This window comes from Oryctolagus cuniculus, chromosome 18 (genome assembly GCF_964237555.1).
Source record: "Oryctolagus cuniculus chromosome 18, mOryCun1.1, whole genome shotgun sequence".
Classification (NCBI taxonomy): Eukaryota; Metazoa; Chordata; class Mammalia; order Lagomorpha; family Leporidae; genus Oryctolagus; species Oryctolagus cuniculus.
In genome coordinates, this window is record NC_091449.1 from 13,746,407 (window position 1) to 13,773,169 (window position 26,763).

At 66.0% G+C, this 26,763-nt stretch overlaps 1 protein-coding gene across 4 annotated transcripts; it reads right to left on the reverse strand.

The window, feature by feature from the left end:
* Positions 1-955: 955 nt before the first annotated feature.
* Positions 956-25,864, reverse strand: LTBP4 (latent transforming growth factor beta binding protein 4). 4 transcript variants are annotated; one of them, XM_051836403.2, is made up of 33 exons: positions 25,665-25,864; positions 23,851-23,915; positions 23,562-23,715; positions 22,935-23,041; positions 18,380-18,571; positions 17,971-18,218; positions 17,794-17,896; positions 17,406-17,480; positions 17,193-17,315; positions 16,654-16,818; positions 15,686-15,835; positions 15,393-15,560; positions 14,855-14,986; positions 14,650-14,775; positions 13,880-14,005; positions 13,338-13,580; positions 12,874-12,999; positions 12,667-12,786; positions 11,711-11,839; positions 11,403-11,528; positions 11,057-11,179; positions 10,756-10,887; positions 9,743-9,874; positions 9,540-9,665; positions 6,542-6,688; positions 4,972-5,241; positions 4,685-4,756; positions 4,350-4,478; positions 4,015-4,161; positions 3,607-3,759; positions 2,588-2,968; positions 2,263-2,415; positions 956-1,277 (listed from the first exon to the last, which is right to left on the reverse strand). In XM_051836403.2, exons 1-33 carry the CDS (start codon positions 25,811-25,813, stop codon positions 1,123-1,125), a joined length of 4,947 nt encoding a protein of 1,648 aa, XP_051692363.2. In that variant the 5' UTR covers positions 25,814-25,864; the 3' UTR covers positions 956-1,122. The 4 variants fall into 4 exon arrangements, with proteins under 4 accessions (XP_051692363.2, XP_051692365.2, XP_069918300.1 ...); XM_051836405.2 differs by lacking the exon at positions 15,393-15,560; XM_070062199.1 differs by lacking the exon at positions 14,650-14,775.
* Between the last annotated feature and the right edge of the window lie 899 nt (positions 25,865-26,763).

A 26,763-nucleotide genomic window follows, 5' to 3' on the forward strand; every position in this document is an offset into this window, starting at 1 on the left:
CGGGAGACAGGTTCAGTCGGGAGCCAGACTCAGCCGCCCGGCCTCCCCGTCCGACCCCGCTGGGAGGCCCGGGTTAGGATATCAATGACTGAGCACCTGCTGGAGCCCAGTGCCACCCTCGAACAAAGCAGGCGCTCCAGGCGGGATCTCCCTGCAGGCCCGCCCCTCCCGAAGCCCCGCCCCCCGTTTATGGACCTTGCTCCACACGGGAGGGTTAGACGTGATGACCAGGCATGCTGTATCTGGTGGTTACTGTCAAAGTGAGCTGTCCCTTCCTGCCCCGCCCACCCTTTGGCAGAGAAGCCGTGTGCTTTGGTTTTCTCCACGCATTCCTGCTTCCTGCCAACATGGTCTGTCTGGGGCGCGCGGCGCCTGGCGACAGGCACAGCGGTGAGCGAGGAGAGACACTTCAGTCCTGCCCAGTGCCCGTCGGCCCCTCAGCTGAGCTAAAGCTGGCCCAGGCTCTTCTTGGGGTTTGTTTGTTTAAGAGAGGGTGCGCCTATCTGCTGGCTCGCCCACCAACCACCTGCAAGGCCTGGGGCCGGGGCTGAAGGTGGGAGCCCAGTCCAGGTCGCCCGGGTGCGTGGCTGCTGCCTCCCAGGGCCTCCAGTGGCGGGAAGCAGGAGCCTAGAGTGGGCCCCAGGCGCTCTGATGCCGCAGTAACATCTCGGCCACAGGGCTCAACACCCACCCCCTCTTCTGAGCTTGGGCGGGAGGGTGACGGCTGACCCAGGCGGCGGCTCGGGCTGTGCACAGGGCCGCCCTGTCTAGCGCCCACCTCTGGCTGGACTTCTCTGCGGGGGACGGGAGAGAGCCCCGAGCTCGTACGCAGGACGAAGAGCGAAGCGGAAGCCATGGAGCCGCGAAGATAAAAGACGGGGCGGACGAGGCGGCCGGGCCGGGCCCTGGAACTGGAGGCCGAGACGCACGCGGGGAAACAGGCGGAGGCGAGAGGTACAAAATAGGTGAGTTTTTTTTAATTGAAAACTATAAAAGGGATGGGGCACGTGAAGGGGACGGCGGGCTGGGTGCAGCCCCGGGCACGCCGGCGGGGAGGCGGCCCGGGCCTCTCTCACACAGGGTGTGCGCAAGCACCGCCCCGCGGGCCGCGGGGGCCGGGGCTCAGGCGCGGGGCCGCGCGGGTGCGCAGTGGTGCGGCTGGTGCGTGGGCGCGAAGCCTGGGCGGCAGACGCAGCGGAAGGAGCCGTCGGTGTTGACGCAGCGCGCGTTGACGCAGAGCGGGGACGCCGCCGCGGCCTCGTCGCACTCGTTGATGTCTGGGGAGGGGGTAGAAGCCGCGCTGCCCAAGGCCGAGTGCGCACGCGCCCGCCCACCTCCCGGCACCCCCGACCCTCCGGGCAGACGGACGCGCGTTTGGGGCTGAACGCGGCCGCAGCCGTCTGCAGGCTGTGCGCGCTCGGCCAGGTGGCTTGGCCTCTCTGTGCCCCCCCCGCGCCCCCCCCCCCGCTCCTTCCGTGAGCCGGGTCCTCTGTCACCAGGTTTTCCTTAGGAAACTAATACGGATGATGGGGTCAGCAGCAGTAGATGCTTAGCCTATCCCCGACATCGTTTTGAGCACGTTGTGTGCGTGAACTTGCTTGTATTATCTGATAACCGCATGAGCCAGACACTGTGTGACCGTTTTACGCACGCGCAGGCCGAGGCTCGGCACGGGACAGCCCCTCTCTTCTTGCCCAGTGTCGCCCACAAGCCCGCAGCCTGCCAGGTGGCTCCCAGCCCGCCCTCTTTCTCGACTTTGTTTTCAAAGCTGACTCTGCACAGGCCCGCCTGGGCAGCCCCTGGGCCCCGAGCACCGTGTCCCCAGCCAAACTCAGTTCCCAGGCCCGGAGGCAGGGACCTGGAGCCCGGGAGCCCGGGGGCTGTGCCGACGTGACGGCCGTGGGTTCTCACACAGGCCTCGCTGGTGTCGTGAAGCAGGGCTAGCAATGCTCACAACAGCTCCGCGCGATGGGCTCTGGGACTGAGCACAGGCCAGTGTCCAGGGTCACACGGTAAATTGCTGGACTGAGCCTAGGGCTCTGCTACGCCCCCAGAGTTCCGGGTCGTACCCTCTCGGCTGCACTTGCGGCCAAACCAGGCAGGTAGGAGGCCTGTCCTCGCCTTGCGGATGGCAGGGCAGGCTTCCCCGAGTGCGCGGAACAGGCCTCCCCGCCCCCGGCCAAGCCCCGCCTCCCTGCGCCCTGGCTCCGCCTTCATCCGCAAGCCCCGCCCCGCAGCAGCCGCTGAGCGGAGCCCCCTCACCGACGCAGGCCATGCGGGTGATGTCCAGGCGGTAGCCGTCGAAGCAGTTGCAGGTGAAGCCCTCGGGGACCCGCACACAGCGGCCGTGGTCGCAGCCGTCCAGGATCCCGCACTCCTCCTCCTCCAGGCCCTCGTAGGGCTCCTCCAGGGCGCCTGCGGGGACCGTGGGGGCCCGTTCGTCCCTCGCGCCTCTTGGGCTAACCCGCCCACCCTGCCCGGTCCCTGCCCGGGTCTGTCTGTCCGCCCCGTGGTGGGGCCCAGCTCCCGCGGTGGTCTCCTCCGTGCCTGCCCGCCCCAGCCTCCGGCGTTCGGCCGCGGTGCTCACCCGTGTAGCCACCACCTTCAGGCGACTCCTCGGGCTCCGGGAAAGAGCCGCGGGTGTCCCGGGACCGGTAGGGCCAGCCGGCACGCGGGCCAGAGCGCGCAGGAGCCTCCGGTTCGCTGTAGCGGCCCCCGTCGTCCTCGAAGTCGGGCACGTCGAAGGGCGGAGCCCCGTATGGGGCCTCCCGGCGCGCGAAGGGCCCCGGGGGCGGCGGGTAGGGGTCATAGGGCAGCACGGGTGGCGGGTACAACTCAGGCCCATACGGCAGGCCCTGGTAGGGCGGACCTAAGTCTGGCCCATACTCATAGGGGAGCCCGAAGCCGCCTGGCCGAGGCGGACCGTAGGCAGGCGGCCGCAGCACGTTGCACAGGGCCTCGAAGTCGTCTGTGGAGGGAGGCCGGGAGAACACTCAGCCCCGGCCTGGCTGGCGCCCGCCCCCAGAAAAAGGTGGGTGGGGGTGGGGTGGGGGACTGCAGGTGGCAGCCAGGTCAGGGGCCGAGGACCCAGGCTGGGATTCAGAGGCCGAGCGGGAGCCAGGCTGGGTCCTACAGACATGCGAGGTGGGTGTTCTGTGGGCCCAGTGCCTGCCAGGGGGCTGAGGGTCTAGGACTGGGCTTACTGGCGCTTAGTTCCCAAGGGCGGGTGGGGGGGGGGGGTCTCTGGGGTTTTCAGAGCTGAAACGTGGGTCCCGGGAGCCCTGTGGTGAGGTCTCAGGCGCCTGATTTAGCTCCCGCGGCAATGGCCCTTGTTGCTCCAGGCCAGGACGCCCGAGGTCCCAGGTCCCGGCAAGGACACCTCATGGGCTGAGTCTCCGAATTTTCCAGACCAGGAGTTGAGGGCACAAGAAACCAGACCCCAGGGGCCCGGGGGGCGGGGACCGGGGCTCTGCCAAGCTGGGCCCTGGGGTCTCCATGGCTGAGGCTGACCAGTCTTTGGGATGTGGCTTTGGGGACAGAGATTGGACTTGGAGGAGGTCCTGAGAGTGGGGCGGGGCCTCTGCGCCGGGCTGGGGCTGACAGTACCTGAGTCCTGGGCTGGGCAGAAGGCGCAGTCCATGCCCCAGGCCTCCCCGTAGAGGCAGCAGCACTCGGTGTAGGTGGCCTGGCGGTCCAGCCGCGGGCGGCTGCACACGAGGTCGGGCCCCACCTCCTGCCAGCACACTCCCAGGTTGTCGTCTGCGGCAGACACAGGGCGTCAGGGCGGCCGAGCAGCCCAGCCACCTCCGCCTGTCCACGGGTCCCAGAAGTCCAGGGAGGGGGGTGGCGACAGGCTTCTGGACTGAAGACAAGGCTTGTCGGGGGGCACGGGGCTGTGGGACAGGAGTACGGGCGGGAGACGTTCCACCCAAGTCTGGCCTCTGGAGGGCCGGGTGACCTTGGACAGACAGGGGCCCGGGGGCGTGGCTCGCCCGCGTGTGGGGGCGGGGTTACCGAGGCTCTGGCTCTCGTTGGAGACACAGCGGCGCCGCGAGCCGTCCAGCACGAGCGGGGGCTCGCACGTGCAGTGGTAAGAGCCCACGGTGTTGACGCAGTGGCCGCCCTCGCACGCCGGCTCCTCGTCGGCGCACTCGTCGTTATCTGCAGGGGCGCCGAGGGGTGGGTGAGGAGCAGCCCGCCCTCTGCCACCCCCTCCCCGCGTTTCCTCCCAGCGCGGCGACAGCGTGATGGATTGAGTCTAGACTCCAGGAAGGACTTCCGGCCGCTGGCGGCCACGGTCCAGCGAGGAGTTGGCTCGGCTCGGCGCGGCGGGGTGGGGGCGCGCGTACCGACACACTCCAGCCGCTGTGCATGGTAGTAATAGCCGTTGCTGCAGTAACACGAATAGCCCGGGGCCGTGTTCACACACACGCCGCTCTTGCACACCTGGTCTCGGAAGAGCTGGCATTCGTCCACGTCTGCGGGAAGGGTGGAGAGGGATGGGAACTTGCCGGACTGGGGGGGGGGGGTGCCTTGGCGACTAAGTCGGGGAGGTGGAGGTGAGCAAAGATGGAGACAGCAAAGAGGACGCTGAGAAGCAGAGAGAACAAGAGGCAGAGGCAGAGCTGGGCCCCAGGGGCGCAAGGTCGGGGTGGGGGGGAAGGGTGCTGACGTCTGGCCTCACCTCTCCGGAGGCTCGGGTCTCCGCTGGGCGCCAGGTAGCCCCGACCATGTGGGCACAGCGACTGGTACTCGGCTGCACACAGAGAGCAGGCTGAGCCCGACGCCCGCCTCCCAGCCCCCAGCCCCCGCCCCCGCCGGCAAGCCCTCGGACTCAGCCCACGCCCAGCATGCCCACGTCCTGTCCCGGACGCTCCAGGCCCTCAGCCCACGGCCCACCACGTCCCTTTCTCCCGGGGCCCGCGTCCCCCCTGACTCTCCGCCAGCCCCCAGCCCTCAGCCCGTGCCCACCCGTCTCGGTGCTGGGGCACTGCTGGATGCGGCAGCCGCTGCCCCAGCCCTCGCCCACGGTACAGCAGCACTCCTGCCACGTCACGTTCCGGGCCAGGATGTTGTCACACGCGTCCGGAGCCGCTGTGTCAAAGTAGCACTCACGACGCCCACTGCCCGCGGGGCCCTGCCTGGGAATGCTGGGCCGGCGCGGCGGGGCCGGCGGGGGCGGCCTGGCCTGCACGCTGGGGCTCTCCGGGGGCGCCTGGGGCTGCGAGCCGGGGAACGTGCCTATGGAGACAGGGGGCTTTAGTCTCGCTGGGCGGGCCCGTAGGCCCCCATGTCTCAGGTGGGGAGACAGACCCCACGGTCTCGGGTGCCCACCCACGTTTCCGCTGCAGCCCACAGTGGCCGAGAGCAGTTTCCCCGGCCTGCTGCACGCCTCCCGGGGTCCTCACATCCAGCGTGTCTGAATTGGTTCAGTCTTCCTCCCCAACCTGGCTCCACCCTGAACACACCCTGCCCACCAGGACAGCCCCACGGCTTTCTCCCACACGCCTCCTTCCGTCCCGTGGCCACTGCCTGGGCCCTGCCCCAGCCTCCTCCCTAGACGCCTCCCTGGCGCCTTCCAGGCCTGGTTATAGGAGCTGGCGTTACAGGGTTAAGTCACCACTTGTGACGCCGGCCTCCCGTATGGGTGCCAGTTCGAGTCCCGGCAGCTCCCTGCGAATGCCCCTGGAAAGCAGCAGCAGATGGCCCACGTCCCTGCCACTCACGGGGGAGACGCGGATGGAGTCCCAGGCTCCTAGCGTTGGCCTGGCCCAGCCCTCTCTCCCTCTCCCTCTCCCCACTCCCCCCATCCCTGTCACTCCTTGGCCTTTCAAATAAATCAGTCTTTTAAAAACCTTGATTATCCGCCTTTCCTGCTCAAAACCGTCCCGGGGCCACGGTGCCCTGGGGAAGAGTCTGTCTCCGCCTCCAGCCTTGTCTCTGCCCATCCCTGGCTGAGTGCTGTGACTCAGGCCGCGGTGAGCTCATCCCAGCTGCTCTGGCGCGCCAGGGGCGCCTCGGCCCGGGCCGTGTTCCCGCACACGCCAGGGGCGCCTCGGCCTGGGCCATGTTCCCGCACACGCCAGGGGCTGCCCCTGTGCCAGGCCTCGGCCCGGGCCGTGTTCCCACACACACTGTGCCTGGTGCGTTTCTCCTCGTCCACTCCCACAGGAATTCCTCCCTAACCTCTTCCGAGGCTGGGCCAGGCTTTCCCTCGCACCCCTCTGGCCAGCGCTTCCTCCTCCCCAGCCCTGATTTTCTCTGGGTCGTCGCTCCCTGGTGATGCCTCTCTCTGCTCCATCAGACTGTGAATTCTTTGAGGACAAAGTGGCCTTTCCTGGCTACCGCCCAGTGTAGGACCTGAACACGGTAGACGTCCTGTGAAGCATTCTGGTGGAGCCACCGCCAGGACAGAGTCCTCCCACCCACCTTAACCCATGTGTTCTGAAGTTTTTGTTGCTGTTTAAAACAACAGCATTTCACTGATGGCAGCTGTCCACATCGCCAGTAGCCATCAGTTAAATCAATACACCAGTCTCACCAGCAGAAGTCCTTGGTGGAACACAGCGTCCCGTCATGGGGTCAAACTCCTCGGGGCTGGTGGGGCAGACACAGAGGAAGGAGCCTTCAACGTTTTCACACAGGGCAGCTCCACACACACCCTGCAGGGTTTCACACTCATTCACATCTGTGAGCAGGGAACAATAGGAGAGAGGGAGTCGTTACAGCCTGAGCAGGACGTGTCGCCCAGGCTCAGGCAGCGGTTCTGGGTCTGGGTCTGCGTCTTCCTGTTGACGGCTGATGGGACCCCCCGTTGTGGCCTCGGAGAGGGGGGCCTGGCGGGAGGTCCGTGGGTCACTGGGGTGAGCCCTCAGAGCGTGGTTCTCGCCAGAGGGCTGAGGGTTTGAGTCCAGGTTCTGGCTGGCTGTTCTCTCTGCTTCCTGCCTATCCACAGGGGCCCATGTAGGAGTGAACCAGTGGATGGAAGACTGCGTGTGTGTGTGTGTGTGTGTGTGTGTGTCTCCCTCTCTCTTTGTAACTCTGCCTTTCAAATAATAAAAATACGCCTTAGAAACAAAAGCAAGGGGCCAGCACTGTGGCATAACAGGCAAAAGCCACCACCTGTGGTGCCGGCATCCCATATGGTCATTGGTTCGAGTCCTGGCTGCTCCACTTCTGGTCCAGCTCCCTACTGATGGCCTGGGAGAGCAGCAGAGATGGCCCAAGTGTCTGGGCCCCTGAACCCGCATGGGAGACCTGGAAGAAGCTCCTGGCTCCTGGCCTTAGCCTGGCCCAGTGCAGGCCGTTGCGGCCATTTGGGGAAAGAACCACAGGATGGTTCTCTCCCTGCCTGTCTGTCTCTCCCTCTCTCTGTAATTCTTTCAAATAAATAAAGAACGAAACCTCGAAACAAAAACAAAACCAAACAGACAGGCGTCTTTCAGAGCCCGGGTCCCACCGTCCACTTTTCTTCTGCCAGCAAACCCTGAGTCTCCCTTGGAAGCCGGGCTCCTCCGTTTGCAGCTCATGTGTTTTAGGGGGACGGACGCGCAAGGCCCAGGCGGGCCGAGCAGGTGACTGCGCTCCCCGGCCCGGCCCCAGCTGTGGACAGGAAGAGGAGCCGCCCCCCCAGCACGAGGTCGCTGAGCCGCCCACGCGTGCTCACAAGCGCCAGGGCCATTTTTGAAAACATCCCACAAAGGAAAGCCAAGCAACAAGAAAGAGTCAGAGAGGGCCTGGTTAAAATTCCTGGATCCAGGGACGCCTCAAGTTCAAGTGTATTCCAGGGCTTTGCAGTTTTAATTCCTTTTTGAGACACTCCAGCTGCTGTGTGTGTCGGTAAAAACCAGAGGAGGCAGCACGCAGAGTCACACACATCCCCGCATCCCCCGTGTGTAAGCTGGGCCTCCCTGCCAGTGCCTGGGCACGAGGAGCGGCTGTGCGCGGAGCCCAGGGCCTCTGAAGGGGAACCCCAGCCTGGAGCTTGCTGCTCTGCCTTCTGTAACTCAGCTTACAGAATGTTACAAAGTTACAAGGTTCCCTCAGGTCAGGAAGAATTGGGGCATGACTGTGGGGGGGGGGGTAGTACATGATGACTGTGTGGGGGTAGTGCAGGATGACTGTGGGGGGTAGTGCGGGATGACTGTGGGGGGGTAGTGCAGGATGACTGTGGGGGGGTAGTGCGGGATGACTGTGGGGGGTAGTGCGGGATGACTGTGGGGGGGTAGTGTGGGATGACTGTGGGGGGTAGTGTGGGATGACTGTGGGGGGGTAGTGCACGATGACTGGGGGGGGTAGTGTGGGATGACTGTGGGGGGGGTAGTGTGGGATGACTGTGGGGGGGTAGTGTGGGATGACTGTGGGGGGTAGTGCGGGATGACTGGGGGGGTAGTGCGGGATGACTGTGGGGGGTAGTGCGGGATGACTGTGGGGGGGTAGTGTGGGATGACTGTGGGGGGTAGTGTGGGATGACTGTGGGGGGGTAGTGCACGATGACTGGGGGGGTAGTGTGGGATGACTGTGGGGGGGTAGTGTGGGATGACTGTGGGGGGGTAGTGTGGGATGACTGTGGGGGGTAGTGCAGGATGACTGTGTGGGGGGTAGTGTGGGATGACTGTGGGGGGGTAGTGCGGGATGACTGTGGGGGGTAGTGTGGGATGACTGTGAGGGGGTAGTGCGGGATGACTGTGGGGGGTAGTGTGGGATGACTGTGGGGGGTAGCTGGAAAAGCCACCACCTGCCATGCCAGCCTGCACGTGGGTGCCAGTTTGCGTCCTGGCTGCTCTACTTCGGATCCAGCTCTCTGCTATGGCCTGGGAAAGCAGTGGAAGATGGCCCAGGTTCTTGGGCCCCTGCCACCTCCATGGGAGACCCGAAAGAAACTCCTGGCTCCTGCCTGTGTCTGGCTCACCCCTGAACAGAACCTGCAGACAAAAGTGCTCTGTCTCTCCCTCCCTGCGTAACTCTTTCAAATAAATAAGTAAATAAACCTTTTCTTGAAAAAGATTAGTATGCTTGGGTGCCAGTGCTGTAGGGTAGCAAGTAAAGCCACCGCCTGCGGTGCCGGCATCCCATATGGGCGCCGGTTCAAGACCAGGCTGCTCCACTTCCGATCCAGCTCTCTGCTGTGGCCTGAGAAAGCAGCGGAAGATGGCCCCTGTCCTTGGGCCCCTGCACTTGCATGGAAGACCAGGAGGAAGCTCCTGGCTCCTGGCTTCGGATCGGCGCAGCTCCGGCCATTGTGGCCAAATGGGGAGAGAACTGGCAGATGGAAGACCTCTCTCCTTCTCTCTGTGTAACTCTGACTTTCAAATAAATAAATAAATAAATATTTTCAAAAAGATTAATATGCTTCATACATTTCAGTCGTTTTCTTTAAAACACAAAAAAACTGACTGCTGTCACCACTAACGGAGCTCTAATACGGAGATGATCTCATGTGCCACGGGCTAAATCCCACAACCCCCAAGCTCACAGAGAGGGCCTGACCAACCTCTTCCCCCGCCCCCTGGCCCCACCCACCCCCTGGAGCCCCTTACCCACGCAGTGACGCCGGTCCCGCGCCCCCTCGTAGCCCTGGTCACAGAGGCACTGGAAGGAGCCAGGCAGGTTCTGGCACACGGCGTGGGCGCCGCAGAAGGACTGGTTCCGGCACTCGTCCACATCTGCAAGCCCCAGACAGCCCGTTCGTTTCCCTACCTTCTCCCCCTCCCCGCCCCTCCCGGGACCCCCGGACACCCACCCTGGCAGCCGCCCCCTGGCGTGGGCTGGTAGCCAGGGTCGCAGGCTGGGGTGCAGCGGTAGGAGCCGGGCGTGTTCTCACAGCGCTGCGCTCCACAGATGGCAGGGCCGTACTCCTGGCACTCGTCCACATCTGCAGGGCAGAGGAGGGTCGCCGGTACCGACCGCCGCCCCCTAGAGGGCAAACTCCGCAATGGCAGGGATTCGCGGGCTCCTTCCTCCTGGGGTCCCATAGCACAGCGCCGGGCACATGCAGCTGCCCCCAGATGACTTGCTGAATGAATCTTGCATCCTCCCCTAACCCCAGCCTGTCAGCTCCACGGCGCCGTGGGTTTTGACTCATTTCCTGTTGCGCCTCCGGTGCCCCGCACACAGTAGGTGCTTAATGAATTCTTGTGGAGGTCATGAATGCCATCTCGCTGTCGTTTTGTCCCGTGTCCCACCCAGCGCTGTCCACACACACACACACACACACATACCCCCGCCCTAGCCCCCAGATCCAGTTACTCTGCTGAGGATGGCGGGCGAGGGGGGGACCTGGGAAATGAGAAGAGTGAGCAGGGGGCAGGTCTGAAGGCAGAGCAGAGACAGGAAGGGGCGGGCCTGGGGACCAGGAGAGGGACAGTCAGGAGAGAGAAGTGGAAGGCCGAGCTTTGATAGGCAGGGCAGCCCTTGGAGAGACTTCCATCTCCTGGTGGGAAAGTGCGGGCTCAGGGCGGCCGGGGCCGGGTCTCCCGGGAGGGGCGGCCAGGAGGAGCTGAATGAGTGCTACAGGGTGAGGTGAGGGTGAGTCCACACGGATTAGGAAGAGAACGGTGTAACCAGGACTCGGCTGCCACAGGCCCCCTGGACGTCCCAAGGGAGCCTGGCGACCCGGTTCCTGGCTGGGGACTCTCTCAAGGTCACGCACCCCCGGAGGCACCAGGAGCCAGGGGAACCGTTTGGAGGCCTTTCCCTTAGGCGAGTCTGCGCCAGGCCCCCATGGTGGGAGCTGCTGCGGCTGGGGCGTCTCACCGTCACAGGTGCCCTCAGGGCCCGCGTGGTAGCCAGGATCGCAGTCCCGGACACAGCGGTAGGAGCCAGGGGAGTTCTCACAGCGCTGAGCCCCGCACAGGGCTGGGCCTCGCTCATGACATTCGTCCACGTCTGAGGAAGGAAGCAGGGTGGTCAGATGGCGGAGGTAGGGAGGGGCCAGAGAGTCAGAAGGAAGAGGCTAGGTGAGCAGAGGAGAGGAGATGGGGAGGCCGAGGGCAGAGGCAGCGGGGAGCCGAGGTGCGAGGCCGGGCCGGGAGGGGTCGGAGGGGAAGCCCCTCACCCAGGCAGGAGGCCAGGTCCGGGCCCGCGCGGTGTCCCGGCGGGCAGGTGCACTCGAAGGAGCCGTCGGTGTTGGTGCAGACGCCTCTCTGGCAGAGGTCCTCCTCGCTGCACTCGTCCACGTCTGTGGGACGACGCGTCCGACACGCGGGCCCACGCTCCCGACCGCACCTCTCCCTGCCTGCCCCTGCCTGCCCCGCCCCGCCTTAGGCTCCTCCCCCTCAGACTCTGCCCCGCACGCCCCGCCCACCGGCGCCTGGCGACCCCATTCCACCCCCTTCTCCTCCTCCCGCTTTCCCTGCGGTGAGCCCCTGCGTTCCGGGCCCAGGCCCAGCCTAGGTACGGACCAAGGCAGGAAGCTCCGCGGGGTCCCGGTCGGTAGCCCGGGGCACAGGTGCAGGCGAAGGAGCCGTCGGTGTTGAGGCACTCGCCGTGGGGGAAGCAAAAGTCGCCCTCCAGACACTCGTTTATGTCTAGGAAATGTGAGAGATGGGGGGGGGGGGTGCTGGGCTGCCGGCCCACCAAGCCCCGCCCCCAATCCTGACCCCGCCCCCAATGCCCGGTGCCTGAGCATCTCCCACAGCTCCTTGGTGTCATCTCCGTCTCCCCAGCTTGGCTTTGCCCAGGCTATCCCGCCAGTGCCCAAGCTGCCCACCTGTGCAGGGCCCCGGCCGGCCCGGCGGCTCCCGGTAGCCCGGTGCGCAGCTGCAGTGGAAGGAGCCTTCAGTGTTGGTGCAGTGGCCGTGGGGACCGCAGGGGGCGCCCGAGCTGCACTCGTCCACATCTGTGGGAGCGGGATGGGTTTCAGAGCGGGTCCAGGCAAGGGCCGCACCAGGTGCGGTGTGCGGTGGTGGTAGGAAGTGTCCTGGGCCAGAGAGGGGCTGAGGGCTTCGGGGAGAGGTGGACAGTCTGAGGCTCCGCAGTCCCTGGGTGGTGACTGGGAATCCTGCAAAGCTACCTGGGTTTCCAGGGATTCCCTGTGCCAGGATCCTGGGGTGCGGGGAAGGGTCAGAAATGAACGGGGTTAAGGGCTGGGTCTTTAACCAGGACGGTTGGGTGGGATTCCGCAGAATCAAGGGTCACAGACAATGCCCAGCATCGGAGACCAGCTAGGGTCGGAGGTTCCAGTCTGGGTCCAGAATTCTGCCACAAACTGGGGGTCAGGCTCAGGAGTCAGGAGCCCAGGGAAGGAATTCTAAGAAGGGACGGGGCAGGGAGCCAGGATGAACAGTCCCACTGTCAGAGTTGCTGGAGTTGTGGACAAGGTCAAATGCCACAGTCAAATTAAGGGGTCATAGGTCGCATTCAGGCCCAGGGGACAGTCAGGGTCATGACCACTAGCAGGGTTGTAGTGTGAGGTTACCAGCAGGGGTCATGGCTAGGGTCAAATGTGAGTCAAGGTGCATGTCCATGGGTCACACAGTTGGTCGTCAGGGCCTGGGTCTCGTCTGGGGTCTCAGTCAGGTGCTGGGGGCTGTGGTCTAGTTAAGGGGACTGAGGCCTAGGGCAGGAGGTTATGGGCCAGGTTGGGGTTGTGATCCAGGTCAGGGTCAGAATCCGTATCAGGGCAACCCGGATCAGGCCAAGGTCACAGCCAAGGCCTGGTCTTACCAGTGCACCTGCCACGGTGCAGGTGGTGGCCAGCAGGGCAGGCCCTGCACTGGAAGGAGCCAGGCGAGTTCACACACTCCTGCCCCGGACACGCCAGGTGGTTCTCACACTCGTCCACGTCTGGGGAGCAGGGGACAGGGTAGCCTTGAAGGAGCAGCCCTGTGGCCCCTCACCTGTCCACGGTCCTCCCTCCCTCCCCGGCCTCACCCTCGCACTCGGAGCCAGCGGCGTTGGGTTGGAAGCCCGTGGGGCAGACGCACTGGAAGCTGCCTTCTGTGTTCTCGCATCGACCGTAGGCGCAGGGTGAGGGGCTGCGGGCACACTCGTCCACATCTGGAGCAGAGGCGACAACCCAGGCTGAGGAAGAGTCCTGGGCCTCTGCCCACTGCCACCACCAGCCCCTGCCACCTGCCAGTCCTGGGCCAGCCCCTTGGACTGTGCCCAGACTGCTCCCTCCTCTCAGAGAGGCCCCTTCCCCTCCCCCCCTTGCCTCCTCCTCCTCGGGGTCCCCACAGAACAAGGGCAGCACTCATAGAGGGAGGAGACATGGGGGGGCACAGTCTTGTTTTGGAGAAAAGGAAAAGACTGGCATGAGACCCTTGCCACCTGCACCCCGGCGCCCACCCCCGCGGATGGTGGTGGTGGAGCAGGCCTGGGCTCAGCACCCTCACCCTGGCAGGGGGCTCCCGGGCCGCGGGAGCGGAAGCCTGCAGGGCAGGCACAGTGGTAGGAGCCAGCCGTGTTGTCACAGCGGCCCGGCCCACAGGGCGGCGGCTCCTGGGCACACTCGTCCACGTCTTCTTCGCACGCCGAGCCCCGGAAGCCAGCTGGGCAAACACAGCGGAACGAGCCGGGCAGGTTCTCGCAGGCCCCGCGGCCACACAGGCCCGGGCTTTGGGTGCACTCGTCCACATCTGCAGCGGCAGGGAGCTGGGGTCACTGCCCCTCATCCCGCTGCCCCTCGTGCCTCCCTGCCGTCCTCCCACCTGCGCAGCTCTCCAGCTCGGGCACCCCTACCTGCGGCCAGCTCCTGGGACCATCCCCACCCCTCCTCACTCTGCGCCTCCATCCTCCATCACTCAGCCTCTCCCTTGCCGTCCTTTGGCCTTTCCACCCCCAGGTCACTCTCTGAAGCCATCAGAACCTGGCCTCTGTGCCCCATTAGTCGGTCTCCCTTGTCCAGCCCCATCCCGCGGCCCCTCCACGCCCTCACCCTGGCAGCTGGCTCCGTGCGGGGCCGCCTGGTACCCGGCAGGGCACACGCACAGAAAGCTGCCTGGCGTGTTCTCGCAGCGCCCGCGGTCACACGGCGGCGGCACGCGGCGGCATTCGTCCACATCTGTTGGCACAGACCAGGCGGCTGGGACTGGAGTGGACAGCCCCCGGGGAGACGACGCGGGGGGGGGGGGGGAGGGGTGGGGCAGGGGCGGGGCCAACCTTGGGTCCGGGCCAGACTGGGCGGGGAAGCAGGGAGGTGGGCGGGCCTTGGAGTGGGCTGGCTTAAGGTGAAGGCGGGGCTTGAGCTAGGAGTGCAGGATGAAGGCTGGGGACCAGATCAGGACTGACAGGATGAGGGGGGCTATGAGGGGGCAAACTGGGGCGGGGGAGGGCAGGGCAAGGGCAGGAAGGGCAGCTTTGGGGCCCCTGGCAAAGAGAAGGCAGGAGGGAGGCTAGAGATGGAAGGCGCAGTTTGGGGCTTGGGCTCTGGTGTGGTAGGGATGGAATCCCGGTGGTGGTCAGGGATTGGTTCCAGAAGTTGTAGGACACAGGAGCTAGTCCGGGACACGACGGGGCGGGACTCAGAGGGAGAGGGGACAGCAGTGGGCCGGGGCCCAGCCCTTGGGATCACCAGCTCCGAGGGTGGGCCACGATGAGGCTGGCCGCCCGTGGAGAGGCGTGGGAGGTCAGAGCAGGATCTGGAGGGAGAGCCGGAGCAAGACCCAAACTGGGGTGAGTGTGGAGCTGGCTGGGTGGATTTCTCACCCAGGCACTCCGCAGCCTGCGGGCCAGCTCGGAAGCCGGGGCCGCACACGCAGCGGAAGCTGCCAGGCGTGTTCTCGCAGCGCCCAGGAGCACAAGGTGGGGGCACACGGCGGCATTCATCCACATCTGCGGAGGGCACGGAGGGGCCTGGTCACCAGGAGGCGGGGCGCACGCCTGCCCCGACCACCCCCTCCGCCTGGCTCACCCAAGCATCGGGTGCCCTGGGGGCTGAGCCGGAAACCCGAGTCGCAGGCGCAGGAGTAGCCATTGGGCCTGGGTATGCAGCGTCCTGGGCCACAGACCTGGGGGTTGCGCTGACACACGCCCAAGGAGGGACCTGGGGGGGGTGCAGTCAATCAGGGCTCCCCCACCTTTTAATTCTCTGCCATTTTCATCTCAGTACAGCCGTCACAGCCCCTTGGCCTGGAACCCCTTCATCCATGTCCCATGTCCCCTCCCGAAACTCTGCCTTCCAGCCCCTCTCCCTCTGCTTTGTCACAGAACGTGCGCATCACGACCTCTGTGTGACTCCTCCGTGCACCCAATGCCCAATGACTTGCTCAGCTGACAGAGAATCTGAACCCAACTCCCACTGCAGCTCCTGAGTTAACCACCACCAACCGCTCAAACGTACCGCGTCCCACCTGCGCCTTATTCCTCCATCTGTGACATCACTCGTTCTGTCCCGGGACCTCCACCCAGAGTCCTACCTGCTGTGCCCCCCGCAGTTCTCCCTCCTGTACCTGGGTCCGGAAGCTCAGGACCGCCCCAGGCAGGGATGCTGGGCAGGGGACGCTCAGGGCTGGGTCGGGGCTCGGGCCGGGGCTCGGGTCGGGGCTCGGGCCGGTGCTCGGGCCGGGGCTCAGGCCGGGGCTCGGGCCGGGGCTCTGGGCGATGAGTGGGCAGAAGGCCTGGTGAGGAAGGGGTACTGGCTAGTGGAGACCTGGGTTTCGGTGTCCCCATGCCTCTCTCTCCTCCTTTGCCACCATCCTCAATCCCTCGAGGATAACACCCCCTCTGCCAGAGGTCAGCTCACCTGTGTGTGGCCGAGAGGTGGCCAGTGGGGCGCGTGGCTGGCTGACGGGCACTCGAGGTGGCTCCTGGCTCAGGGGTCTGGTGTTGTAGCGTAGGTCAGAGGCTGAGTAGTGGTAGCCTGGGCCAGCTGGGCAGATCTCCCGGAAACCCTCTGGGAATAGGCGAGGGGGTGGGCCAGGGAGACGAGGGTGAGGGCCCCAGTCTGGAGCAGGGTTTGGCCGACGCTGGGATGGGGTGGTGACATTCCCAAAGAGTAGAACATTCCAGAAGCTAAAAGCAAGACCGTCCCTTTGAGGTGGTCACAGGGATTGAGGTTGAAAACAGGGACTGGGGGCAGGAGCTATGGCATAGTGGGTTAGGCTGCCGCCTGCAGTGCTGGCATCCCATATGGGCACTGGTTCGAGACCCAGCTGCTCCACTTCTGATCCAGCTCTCTGCTACGGCTTGGGAAAGCAGTGGAAGATGGCCCAAGTGCTTTTCCCTGCACCCGTGTGGGAGATCGGGAAGGAGCTCCTGGCTTTGGATCAGCACAGCTCCGGCCAATGCGGCCAATTGGGCAGTGAACCAGAGGATGGAAGACCTCTCCCTCTCTCTCTCTGCCTCTCCTTCTCTTTCTGTGTAACTCTTTCAAATAAATAAAAAAATAAAAAGAGGGGCTGATCTGGAACACAGGAAACTGTGGGGTTCGGTGTAGGTAGAAGCTGGAGTGCCAGGGAGGGGTGGGGGCAGGGGTCATTCTGGGCTGGGGTCTAAGCTGAACACAGAGGGTGGCTCAGGAGCCGGGGACTTGACCAAAGCTGGGGCTGTGGCGGAGTGACAGCCCAACTCCTGCCTGTCTCAAGCTGGGTGGCTGAGGACCTGTGCCGAGTCTACTTTAACGTGCGAAGGTCCCGGAGGCTGGGGCATGGCCAAAGGCAGAGCCTGGCTTGAGGGTCAGGAGGCGGGGCCTAGGCCGTGCCTCCAGCTCACCTGAGCCGTAGGGCGGGCAGAGCTGGCAGCCCCGGCCCCAGGCCTTGCCCACGCGGCTACAGCAGCAGATCTGTTTGGTGATGTTGCGCAGAATGGGCAGCGAGCAGCCGCCGTCGCGAAGCACGCGGAAGCAGGGCCCCTTCGCCTCCGAGATCACGTGTTGGGCTGGGGGAGGGGAGGGGATTCTTCAGGGTGGAGCGGGGAGTGCGTGAGAGCGGAGGGGTCTGGGGGGTGAGGGAACCGCCCCGGGCAGGGGGAGCTGAGGGCCCTGAGGAGGGTGTGGGCGGAGGGGCGGGGTCTGAAGAGTGACTGACAGATTCGGAAAGGAGTTTGGGTGCGACAAGGCCTAGGTCGAGGGGCGCGGGGAGATTTCGGGGTCTGAGGAGCTCCTGAGTGGGAGTCTTTAGGGCCCAGAGTCAGGGTGGAGGAGGAGCCGCGACGTCCCGGGATCGTCGGGAGCGGAAAGGCCGCAGGTGCTCCGGCTGCGGTCTGAGAGAGGGTTGGGTGGGAGCCAGCGCGGGGCCCTCCCCGCGGCTCACAGATGCAGCTGCTGCGGGAGGAATCCAGCAAGAAGCCGTCGGGGCACACGCACGTGTACCCGCCGCGCGTGTTCGCGCACTCCCCGTGCTGGCAGCGCCCGCCCGTCGCGCACTCGTCCACATCTGCGGAGGGTTGAGGTCACAGCGGAGTCGGACCCTCGGTCCCCGCCATCCCCGCCCCTCAGAGCCGAACCCGCCCACCCCCCAAGTCACCTTCGCAGGACCCATTAACTCTTTCAAAGCCAGGTGGACACGGTCCATCTGGGACGCCCATTCGGCGGGAGTTCCCTGTGGAGAGAGGAGAGAGGTGGGCCGGGGACAGGCGGGCTGCACTGCTGGGCACGGCTGGCGTGCGCTACACGGGGGGTCCGGGAAGGCGGCTTAGGAGGCCCCAGAAGAGCGTGGGTGGCGCCGAGAGCAGAGGGATCACAGTCAGAGAAGAGATCGGGGTGGGCAGATTTAGACCGGAAGTGATCCTCACAGCGCGGTGAGTGCGGCTGGAAGTCGCGAACCGGATTTTATCCATGCACTGAGCAGGAGGAGCGACAAGATTCTTCCGCCACCCCGGTCGCCATGCACCTGGGGACGCGTCGGGCCTTACCCAGGTGCTCCGAGCACGGCTGACAGTCGTGAACGCCCCAGGCCGCGCCGTCCCCTCGGCAGCAGACCTCCTGCGTCCGGAGCCCGGGCAGCGGGGACGCGCACTGTGGGGAAGTTGCGTGAGCGCGCCCCCGCTTGGAGGCTCGCTCAGGGCCCCTCCCCACCCGCCTCTTCTCACTTCGCCTCCGCGCAGCTCCCGAAAACAGTAACCGTAGCCGGAGGCGTCCGAGTAGCCGTCCTCGCGCGGCGCGCTCTGTGCCAACACCGTGTACGGCGCCGCCGCCTCCGCCCGCGCCGCCGCCTCCGCCCGCGCCACTGCCTCGGCGTCCGCCTCCTCCCAAGGGCCGGACACACGCTCCACCTGGTGCACCACCACCGACGCCTCCTGCGGGTGCTCCACGTGGACGCTCACCATGGACGCCACGCCTGGCGGGAGGCACAGGCGCGCAAGGGGAGGTCTACGTAGGCTCTTAGGATTGGGATTACAACTGGGGGGGAAGGGCGAGCAGGGACAGGCGGGAAGATCGGGATCGGAGGAACAGTGCGGTGGCTGACAGGGGTCGGAAGGCTGGCCACATCCCCCTCACCGTGCTCGTCGTCACGGTGGTTGGCCAGCGGCATGGTGTACACGGAGCGCATGAGGCCAGGCATGGCCGGAGCCGGGGGCCGGGCGCCCGAGGAGTGCAATTGGCAGAACTTGCCCGCGAAGTCCGGGGGGCAGAGACAGCGGTCAGGCTTCACGCACACACCGCCGTTGTGACAGATCAAAGGACACAGGACTGGGCAAAGGAAGGGGGCAAGCGAGGACACTCAGGGTCGATAGCACACCTGGGCAGGTAACCCTGCAGCCAGCGCACCCAAACTATTTCAATCTTCCCAGTATTAGAACTGCGTCCCCTCAATGTATCGTCATTTCTAAATCGCTCCACCGCGCCTTCGGCCATCTGCACTGGCCGGGTCCGGTCATTCAGCCGTCCGCGGTGGACAGAATCTTCCAGCTCCACATTCGCCTGTCGCCGGCTCTCGGAGCCCGCGGCGCCCCAGCCACGCCCACTCCAGCTCCGCCTTAGCGCTCAGCCCCGCCCACCCTATCGCCCGGCGGGGGTCCTTCGCTGTCTCCGCCCCTCCGAACTATCGCCGGTCCCTTCCATTGCCTCCGACCGCGTTTTAGCCCCTCCTGGGCACAGCTCCCCACTCTCAAGTCTGCCTGCTCAGCTTGCTGTGCCCGCCCACACTTCCTCCAGCCCGGTCCGCGCCGCTCCAGCTCCGCCCCCTGGCCATGCGCGTCCCCTGGCCCCGCCCACCCGAGCGTCTAACCTGCAGCTCTGGCCCCGTCCCCTCCCTCTCCTCGAGCCGATTCGCCCCGGCTCGCTCGCACGCGCGGCGTCCCCGCCCACCTCCCCGAGTCCTAGCTCTGCCCTCCCGCCTCCGGTAGCACCGGGGAGGGGCCACAGGCGGGAGCGCGCCTCCTTTCCCCTCTGCGCGCCTTCGCTGGGCCACCGGCCACCTCTGGGCGGGGCACTGCCAGCTGTGCGGCGGGGTAAACAAAGAGGGGGTGCGGCGGGGGCAGGGCGGCGGCTCCGCATTCCCGACCCTTGGGGAGCCCGGGTCCGCCGAGCCGAAGGAGGCCGGACGCGACTTTCCAGGGCACCCCCTCCCTTTCTCCCCCGGGACGGCCGAGAACAGCTGGAGACAGCTGTGCGGCGGGGAGGGAGGGGCCGGCGGCTGGGGCCATGCGGGGAGGCGCGTCTGGGGAGAGGGAGGCACAGGGGAGCCACCTCAGCTGAGAGGGGGTCGGAGGTCCGGAACCCTGGGAGGAGGCCGGCTGGAGGGCAGTCCTCAGGGGCTCAAGGGCTGCTTGAGGCTTCTGGGGAGGAGAGGGGACCTAGCTCAGAGGCAGAGGCTGCCCTGCACAGCGGTCACCTCACACAGGATTCTGGAGCCTCCTAGGGGCCGAGCAGTTGGAGGGTACCGAGGATACAGAGTTGAAGTCCTGAGCCTAACTTAAGAGCCTTCACTGACCGGGACCCTGGGATGCCGTGGACCCGCCCACCTCCCCACCAGCTCGGGAACCAGGTGCCCACGTCTTCTGATTAGCGGCCTCCCGTAGGGGGCACAGCCTCAGCAATCCCCTGGTTGGAATCAGTCGGTCCAGACCAGCTGCGAAGTTCCCTGGATGGGATGGGAGGCGCAGGAGGTGGAGAGACAGCAGTCAGGAACTCCCCCAGGGGACTGGGGTGGGCTCAGGGGGAAGGAGCGTGTGGGAGCCCTTGGGGGGGGCAGGGGTCACTGTACAGGGCTCGAAATCTGGGTTTGCTCCTGGGTGCATGTATTGCCAAGGGCAATACTACAGGGGTCTCTGGGGAGGGGCCCAGTTGGCCAGGGTATCTCAGAGGCCTGGGAGGGAACCCGTGCCTGGAGTCTGCAGACAGGGTGGGGAGGGGGCTCCGGGTCTGGGGGGGAGACTGCAGGGTCAGACCAGCACTCCAGGGTGCTCTGGTGGGGTCCTGAATTGAGTGGTGGAGCCTGGGTCCGGTTTAAGGAGGACTCCAGATGCCACACTGGGAAGCCAGCTTGGTCTGGGTACACTCCCCAGCCTCCAAGGGGATGTCTCTGCCCTTTCTTGGCCTGAGTGCAGGCCCCCAGCTCAGCTCCCTGAGGGCGCCCACACCCGGGGCTGGCGGCTGGACGGCATGGCCAACTCCGTGCCCCACACCCCTGCGAGTCGGAGAGCTGAGGACATCGGGGTCCCGCCGAGGTCAGCCCCCCTTCACATGCCCCTTCTTGTGCCTCCAGGGGCTTGGCACCCGCCTGGGCACGGCGCCTGGCACGGGTGCGTTGGGGCCCGGCGGGGAGGGAGTAAAGGAAGGAGGGAGGAAGGGGAGGAGAGAGGGAGTGGCAACGGGCGGGGCGCAGGCGGGAGATGAGCTCACGCCGACCGGGGCTGGGCTGGCTGGGGGCCAGGCTGGGCGAGTTCTCGGCGCCAGGGGCCCCCTCTTTCCACTCTGAAGGGCCTGAGGGGTGGGGGGCAGGGAGGCCCCAGGCCCTGGAGAGCCTGTGCACCCCTGCACTCTGGGACAACAGGTGGCTCGCCCTCTGCACCTCACCTGAACCCCTGAGCTCCCCATCTCTGGGGGGGGGGGGGACAGTGCGCACACTCCTGTTTCCTCCGCCCCCAGGGGGCGCCCCTTCCCTCGGGCCTCCTATCTGGATGTCTCCGCACGTGGGAGCCTTGCAAGGCAGGTCCCGCAGAGACACCCCACCCCCATCTGTGGGCCCTTCCCCTCTCAGCTCTCCGAATCCACCTTCCTCAGCGCGATCCCCCTCCTCACAGGCAACCCCGCAGCGGACTCCTAACCTGCCCCCCCAACCCAAGACGTGGGGACTCAGAGAGCCCCCCGGGGCCCCGGAAGCTCCCCCTTGATCCCTGGGGACGCCTTCCCCAGAGTCCCCAGGACCCTGAATTCTGAGATCCTCACTTTGACTCAGACATGAGAGCCAGCCCCGATCCCCTCGCGCGGGACACCACAGGTCCCCGAGAGCACTCATTACAAAATCGGGGCCCTCAGGAACCAGCCCCCCAAAGCCTGGAATTTGGGGTCCCTTTCATTAAATAGCCCGGGGATTCCCAGCACTAGCGCATATGGAATATGGGCTCCCTCTCCCAGGAGGATTGTCTCCCCCCATCCTTGGGGATCCTCCCCCCGCCCCTCCCTCAGGACCACCACCCCGCACTCACAGGCGCGGAAGCCGGGTCCCCCCGGGGCCGCCCCGCCGGGCGCGCCGCTGTCCACGCTGGTGGCGTTGCGGGGCGCGCAGGTCGGGGTACAGCGGGAGCCGGTGGGCCCATGGATGCAGCGCAGGCCGCACACGGCCGGGGTGAAACGCACGCGGAGTCGCTCTCGGGGCCGCCCCAGCCCGGGCTGCGGCCCGAGCTGCGCCAACAGCACCAATAGCGACACCCAGAGCAGCCGCGCGCCGCCCGCCATGGCTGCAGCGCCGCGCTCCGCCGCGCCGCCGCCCCAGCCCGCCCGAGGGGCCCGGCCGCGCCCGCCCGCCCGCCCGCGGGGGAGGGCGGCCGCGCCCCCGCTCAGGCCCCCCCTCCCCACCACTCCCTCCCGGGCGGCCGCGCGGGGGCGCGTGGGGCTGGGCGCTTAGCCAGAGGCGCGAAGGCTGGGCGCTAGACTCACAGCGGGGAGGGGGGCGCTCCTCCGGCCCCCACCCGCTCACCAACAAGTGGATGGGGCCCGCAGGGGAGCGGCCGGGAAGGGAACAGGTGGGGGGCGGGCGAGTTTCCCCCCAGACCGAGCTGAATCCATAAAAGGGGAGTGGGGGGGAAATGCTGAAGGCTGACCCTCCGCTAGGCAGAGAAAGGGGTCTCAGGCAGCGGGGTCATCAGGGCACATCTGGGTAGCCAGGTGGTGCATCTGGGGGACAGAAGGGCCGGTGCACCTGGGCACAGGAAGGAATTAGGGGGTCTGGATCTGGGGCTGGAGACACATTCAAAGATGCAGCCACATCCGGCCAGGACCCCCCACACCTGGTGGAAGTCAGTGGATCAGGGAAGTGATGGATGGAGGCTGTGGGCGGGGGTCCTCACATCTGGGCCAGCCCACATCTGGAAGACTTTAGGGCGGACGGGACCCATGTGGGCTGAAGGCCACAGCAGGGGGCACTTCTGAGGGTGGCTGAGACCAGGAGGTGTTCTAGGCTGGGGTTCCGGAACTGGAGAGAGAGGGCGATGGGGGCAGGGAAGGGGCGGGGTGGGGGGAGTGGGGGGTGGAAGGGAGGTCTTTGGCCCCCAGCCGCACCGCAATCTTGCGCCCTTAGTGCCCGGGCAGGCGCCAACCCGCACAATCGCTTTTGTTGTCTGAGCTGGTTGGGCCGAGCTCTGCTGGGCCGCGGGAGCCCGGACGCCTGGCTTCCCGGCCCCACCCCCGCGGGTCAGCGCCTCTGGTCCTGTCCCGGGCTCACCTCGTGCGGCCGGACGCCAGGGTCCCAAGAGGTGGCCACGTCCTGAGGGAGGGGGGGTGAGCTACGATGGGGGACGGGGAGGCGGCGGCTGGAGCGTGGGAACCAGACGGCTTTATCTGGCCGGAACCCCCCCAGCCTGCGGGGCGGAGGAAGGGCGGATGTTCTTACCCCGGGCCCGGCCGGCGGGGGCGCGCTGTGGGGGCCTCCTTCTCAGCAGTGCCCGGCCCCCCGGCCCTCGGGGCCGCCGGCGCAGCAGAGCTCGGGCCTCCTGAAGCCTGGGTGGGAGGGGTGGAGAAGCGGCTGTCACCGGGGCTGAGCTGACGGTGCCCCCACCCCAAGGGCGCCTGGCCGGGCTCCCAGCAGCGGCTCTGCCCACCCTCCCAAACCGTGTATGGGGACCAGGCTTGAAGTGTTCTTTAGAAGTCTGGAGAGAAACAGACTGTGGGAGATGAGGAAGGAAAGGAGAGAGGGAGAGGGAGAAGAGAGGCGAGATTAGAGGCAGCCACAGGCGCGGAGAGGCCATCTGAGGAGGGCGGGTGCAGGTAACTATAGAGAAACAGATGGAGATGGAAAAAACAATACAGAGAAGGACATGGAGACAGACAGGGTGAGGGGAGGGAGAGAGGGGGGAGGGGGACAGAGAGAAAGAGAGAGAGATGGAGACTGGCAGGGAAAAGATCCAGAACCAGAGATACAGGCTGGCAGTTAAAGAGGGAAGGTGTGGCGGAAATGGCCCAGAAGCTGGGAGTTCCTGGGGTGGGGGATCCGGTGGGGGGGGGGGGATTGTGCACTCACGTCAGTGGCTGCCAGTTGAGGGACACCTGTTTCTTGCTCACACGGGGGCTGGAGCTGGGGCTGGGGCTGGGGCTGGGCACTGGGGTCCCTGGGGTCAGGCACTGCTGGGAGCCTGTGCACTTTTCAGGCCCACAGCTTTGGACCCTGCAGGAGGCTTGGGGAACAGCCAGGGACTAAGTGGGGAAGAAGGGGACCAAGTCCCTCTCCCATCAAGCGCACCCAGCTCTCCAGCTGGGACAAGGGCTGGAGAAGAGTCCGGTACTCATCCCCCCCCGCCCCGGGAACACACCTCGGGTGCAGCGGCTCCTTCTAGGTGTGTGACCCGGACAACAGTGACAAGCAGCCACGGCCACGCTGTAACAAATGGGAGGGTGGAATTCACTTGGCCCCTGGCTTGGCAGCGGGGAGGGGAAACCAAGACGCAGCTTCAGGGAGCTCGGAATAGATGTGTGAGTAACTCGAGGCACTGCTCTGCATGCCTCGGTTTTCCCATCTGTACAATGGGATGTAAATTGACTGATTCCCCAGGGACAAAGGCCACAGGCATCTCACTTTCATATGTCTTATGAACTAGGTTTGTGGTAAGGTTTTAATGGAAAAGATATGGTAATTTTTTTAAAAGAGCCGATTCTTATTAAAAAAAAAAAAAAGATTTCTAAGTGCATTTCCAAGCTGGACAGTCTGGGAATCTAAAACTCCACCCTCCCACACGTCCCTATCCCGGACTCGGCTGCCATCCCAAGTCTGGCCGGCAGGTGGCGCCACTTCCACAGGCCTCAGCTCCCGGGGAGGGAGGTTTCCCCTTGGAGAGTCCAGCAGGGTGCTGAGGTGGAAGGGGATACCAGGAGCCACGGTCCAGGACTGAGAACCCCTAAGCCTGATTACGAGCCCATTACTGCCCTTCTATGCTGTGTGTCCTGCAGCCAGCGTCTCCTGGTCTATGGGCCTCAGTTTCCCGCCTGACCGGGAGGCAGGGGGTGTGCTGGCAGATACCTCCACGCGCAGAGGGTCCGGGCGGCCGAGTCGCCAGCGCCAGCGCCAGCGCAAGTGCGGCGCCACCCAGGGGCCCCCCAGACAAGTCCATTATCCTCAGGCTAAGGGGGGACAAAGGACGAGGGCGCGCGCTCAGGCTCTCCGCGAACGGTGCTAGAAGATGCTGAGCGGCGGTCCCGCGGCGTGCGCGCCCCCTCTGCACCGGTGGGGCCGCAGAGCGAGGAGGCCGCTCGGGGGGAGCCTCCGAGACCCCCGCTCCGGCCGTCCTCCCTCCCGCCCTTCCTCCGGGTTAACCCCTTCCCGGCCCCGCCCCCGGCGCGGCTCGGGTTACTAAACGCATTCGCAGAGACTGAGGCGGGAGCGCAGCCCGGGGCCTTTGTAACGCGGCGCGGGGCCGCAGGCGGGATGGGGGCACGGGGTCTGCCCTGGCAGGCGCGAGGGGTGGCTGCGGCCCCCCCAGTCTATCGGAAAGCCGGGGCCTCTGGCCGCGAAATCACTGGGATCCCATTCAATCCTGGAGTCCTGTAATTCTAGCATTGCCGGCTCGGTGAAAGCACTCTCACACACACTCACCCCCACACCCACACACCCACACACTCACACTCACTCACACTCGCCGCAGGACCCTCCAGCCTCAGCCCAGAGTCCACGTCTTCTCTCCTAACCGAAAACCGCCAAGACCCCTTCTAATTAACCCAGCTCCAAGCTCCAGAAATCCAGGACGTCTCAGTCCCCCCAAGTCCCTGCAGAACTTCCCAATACCTTTTCTTTTGGGGCAACCTAAGAAACTTGGGGGAGCCCCATCCTAGCCAGAGGGCTCCACCCATCTACCCATCCTCATACACACTGGGGGTTCGGCCCCCAAGCAAACCCCAGGACTCCCGGAGCCTGACCCATCTCCACCACACCCGAGGGGCTCCCTCCTCTCAGTCTACACACTCCCTGTATTCTGACCCCTACAAAGTAGGGTGCCCCATTCATCCAAGAGCCCTGGCTCTTTCTTCCCCACCTCGGGGGAGTGGGTTCCGATTCCCCAAGTCCCGGGCCTCGGGACCGCCGGACTTGTTAGGCGAAGGGGACACGAGGAGGAAGGGGTGCGGCGGGGCTTACCCGGCCGGGCGTCCCGGGACCGCCGCGACCTCGACGGCCGGGCCGGGGCTGGCGGCGGAGGCGGCAGCGGCTGCGGCTGTGAGCAGCGGCGGCAGCAGCAGCAGCGCCAGCAGCAGGGGCCGGCGGCCACGGGGGCCCGGCCGCCGCATCGTGTCGGGCGCGGAGTCGCGCTCCGGGCGGGCCGTCTGTCCAGCGGGTCCGGCTCGCGCGCCCCGCCCCCGCCCCAGGCCAGCTCACTTTCTCCACTGTCCGGGCCGCGGGCTGCGAACTTCCCGCCAATCAGAGCCCGGCGTCGCCAGCGCTCCCGGCGCGGCCAATCGGGAGGCGGCAGGGGAGGGGCGAGGCCGACAGGTGTCGGGAGGGGGGCGCTGGGGCCTGGAGGTCCCCGCGCGGAGGGGAGAAGCCAGAGTCCCCTGGGTGAGGAACAGATGCAGAAGTGGGGTGCAGGGCTCCCCAAGGCTGAATCTCGCGGGCAGGCCTCACCCCTCCATGCGGTCAGAATGCAGCTCCCTCGCTGGGGTGGAAGCTGCAAGCACCCGCGGGCACCCACTGTCCACGCGAGGCAGGAGGGTCTGGGCACGGAGTGAGCCCTGCCCCTCGGAGGGGCCCGGACCCGCACTGCGCCTCCCCCAAGGATCTGTCCCCCTCAAGACCCTGCACTTGAACAGTCGGCCAAAGCTGCCGCCTCAGGGGACCCGGGCTCCCAGGGGCCCTCGGCTCTGGCCCCTCCTGACCTCCTCTGGGCCGCTGCCCCCGCAAGGGCACCCTCCCACGCTCGGAGCTGCAGCCTCTCCCCTTAGAAAGTTCCAGACTCCTTCTTTCCTAAGGATCCCCCCACACACACGCACACCTTTAGGAGCCCAGGCCACAGGGTGCGTCCCCTTCAGAGGGTCCCAGGTTCCCAGCCCTGCTCCTGGCCCCCACACTCAGAACCTCAAGCCCAGCTTTTCCCTTCCTTATAATGAAGAGCTCAGCACCTGCACCACGTCCGCCCAGCCCGGCTCGGGTTCCAGGCTGGCCTACCCTGCTTCCAGCCCACTTCCTGCCGATGCACCTGCGAGGCAGCCAGCAGACGGCGGCCCAAGTACTGGGTTCCTGC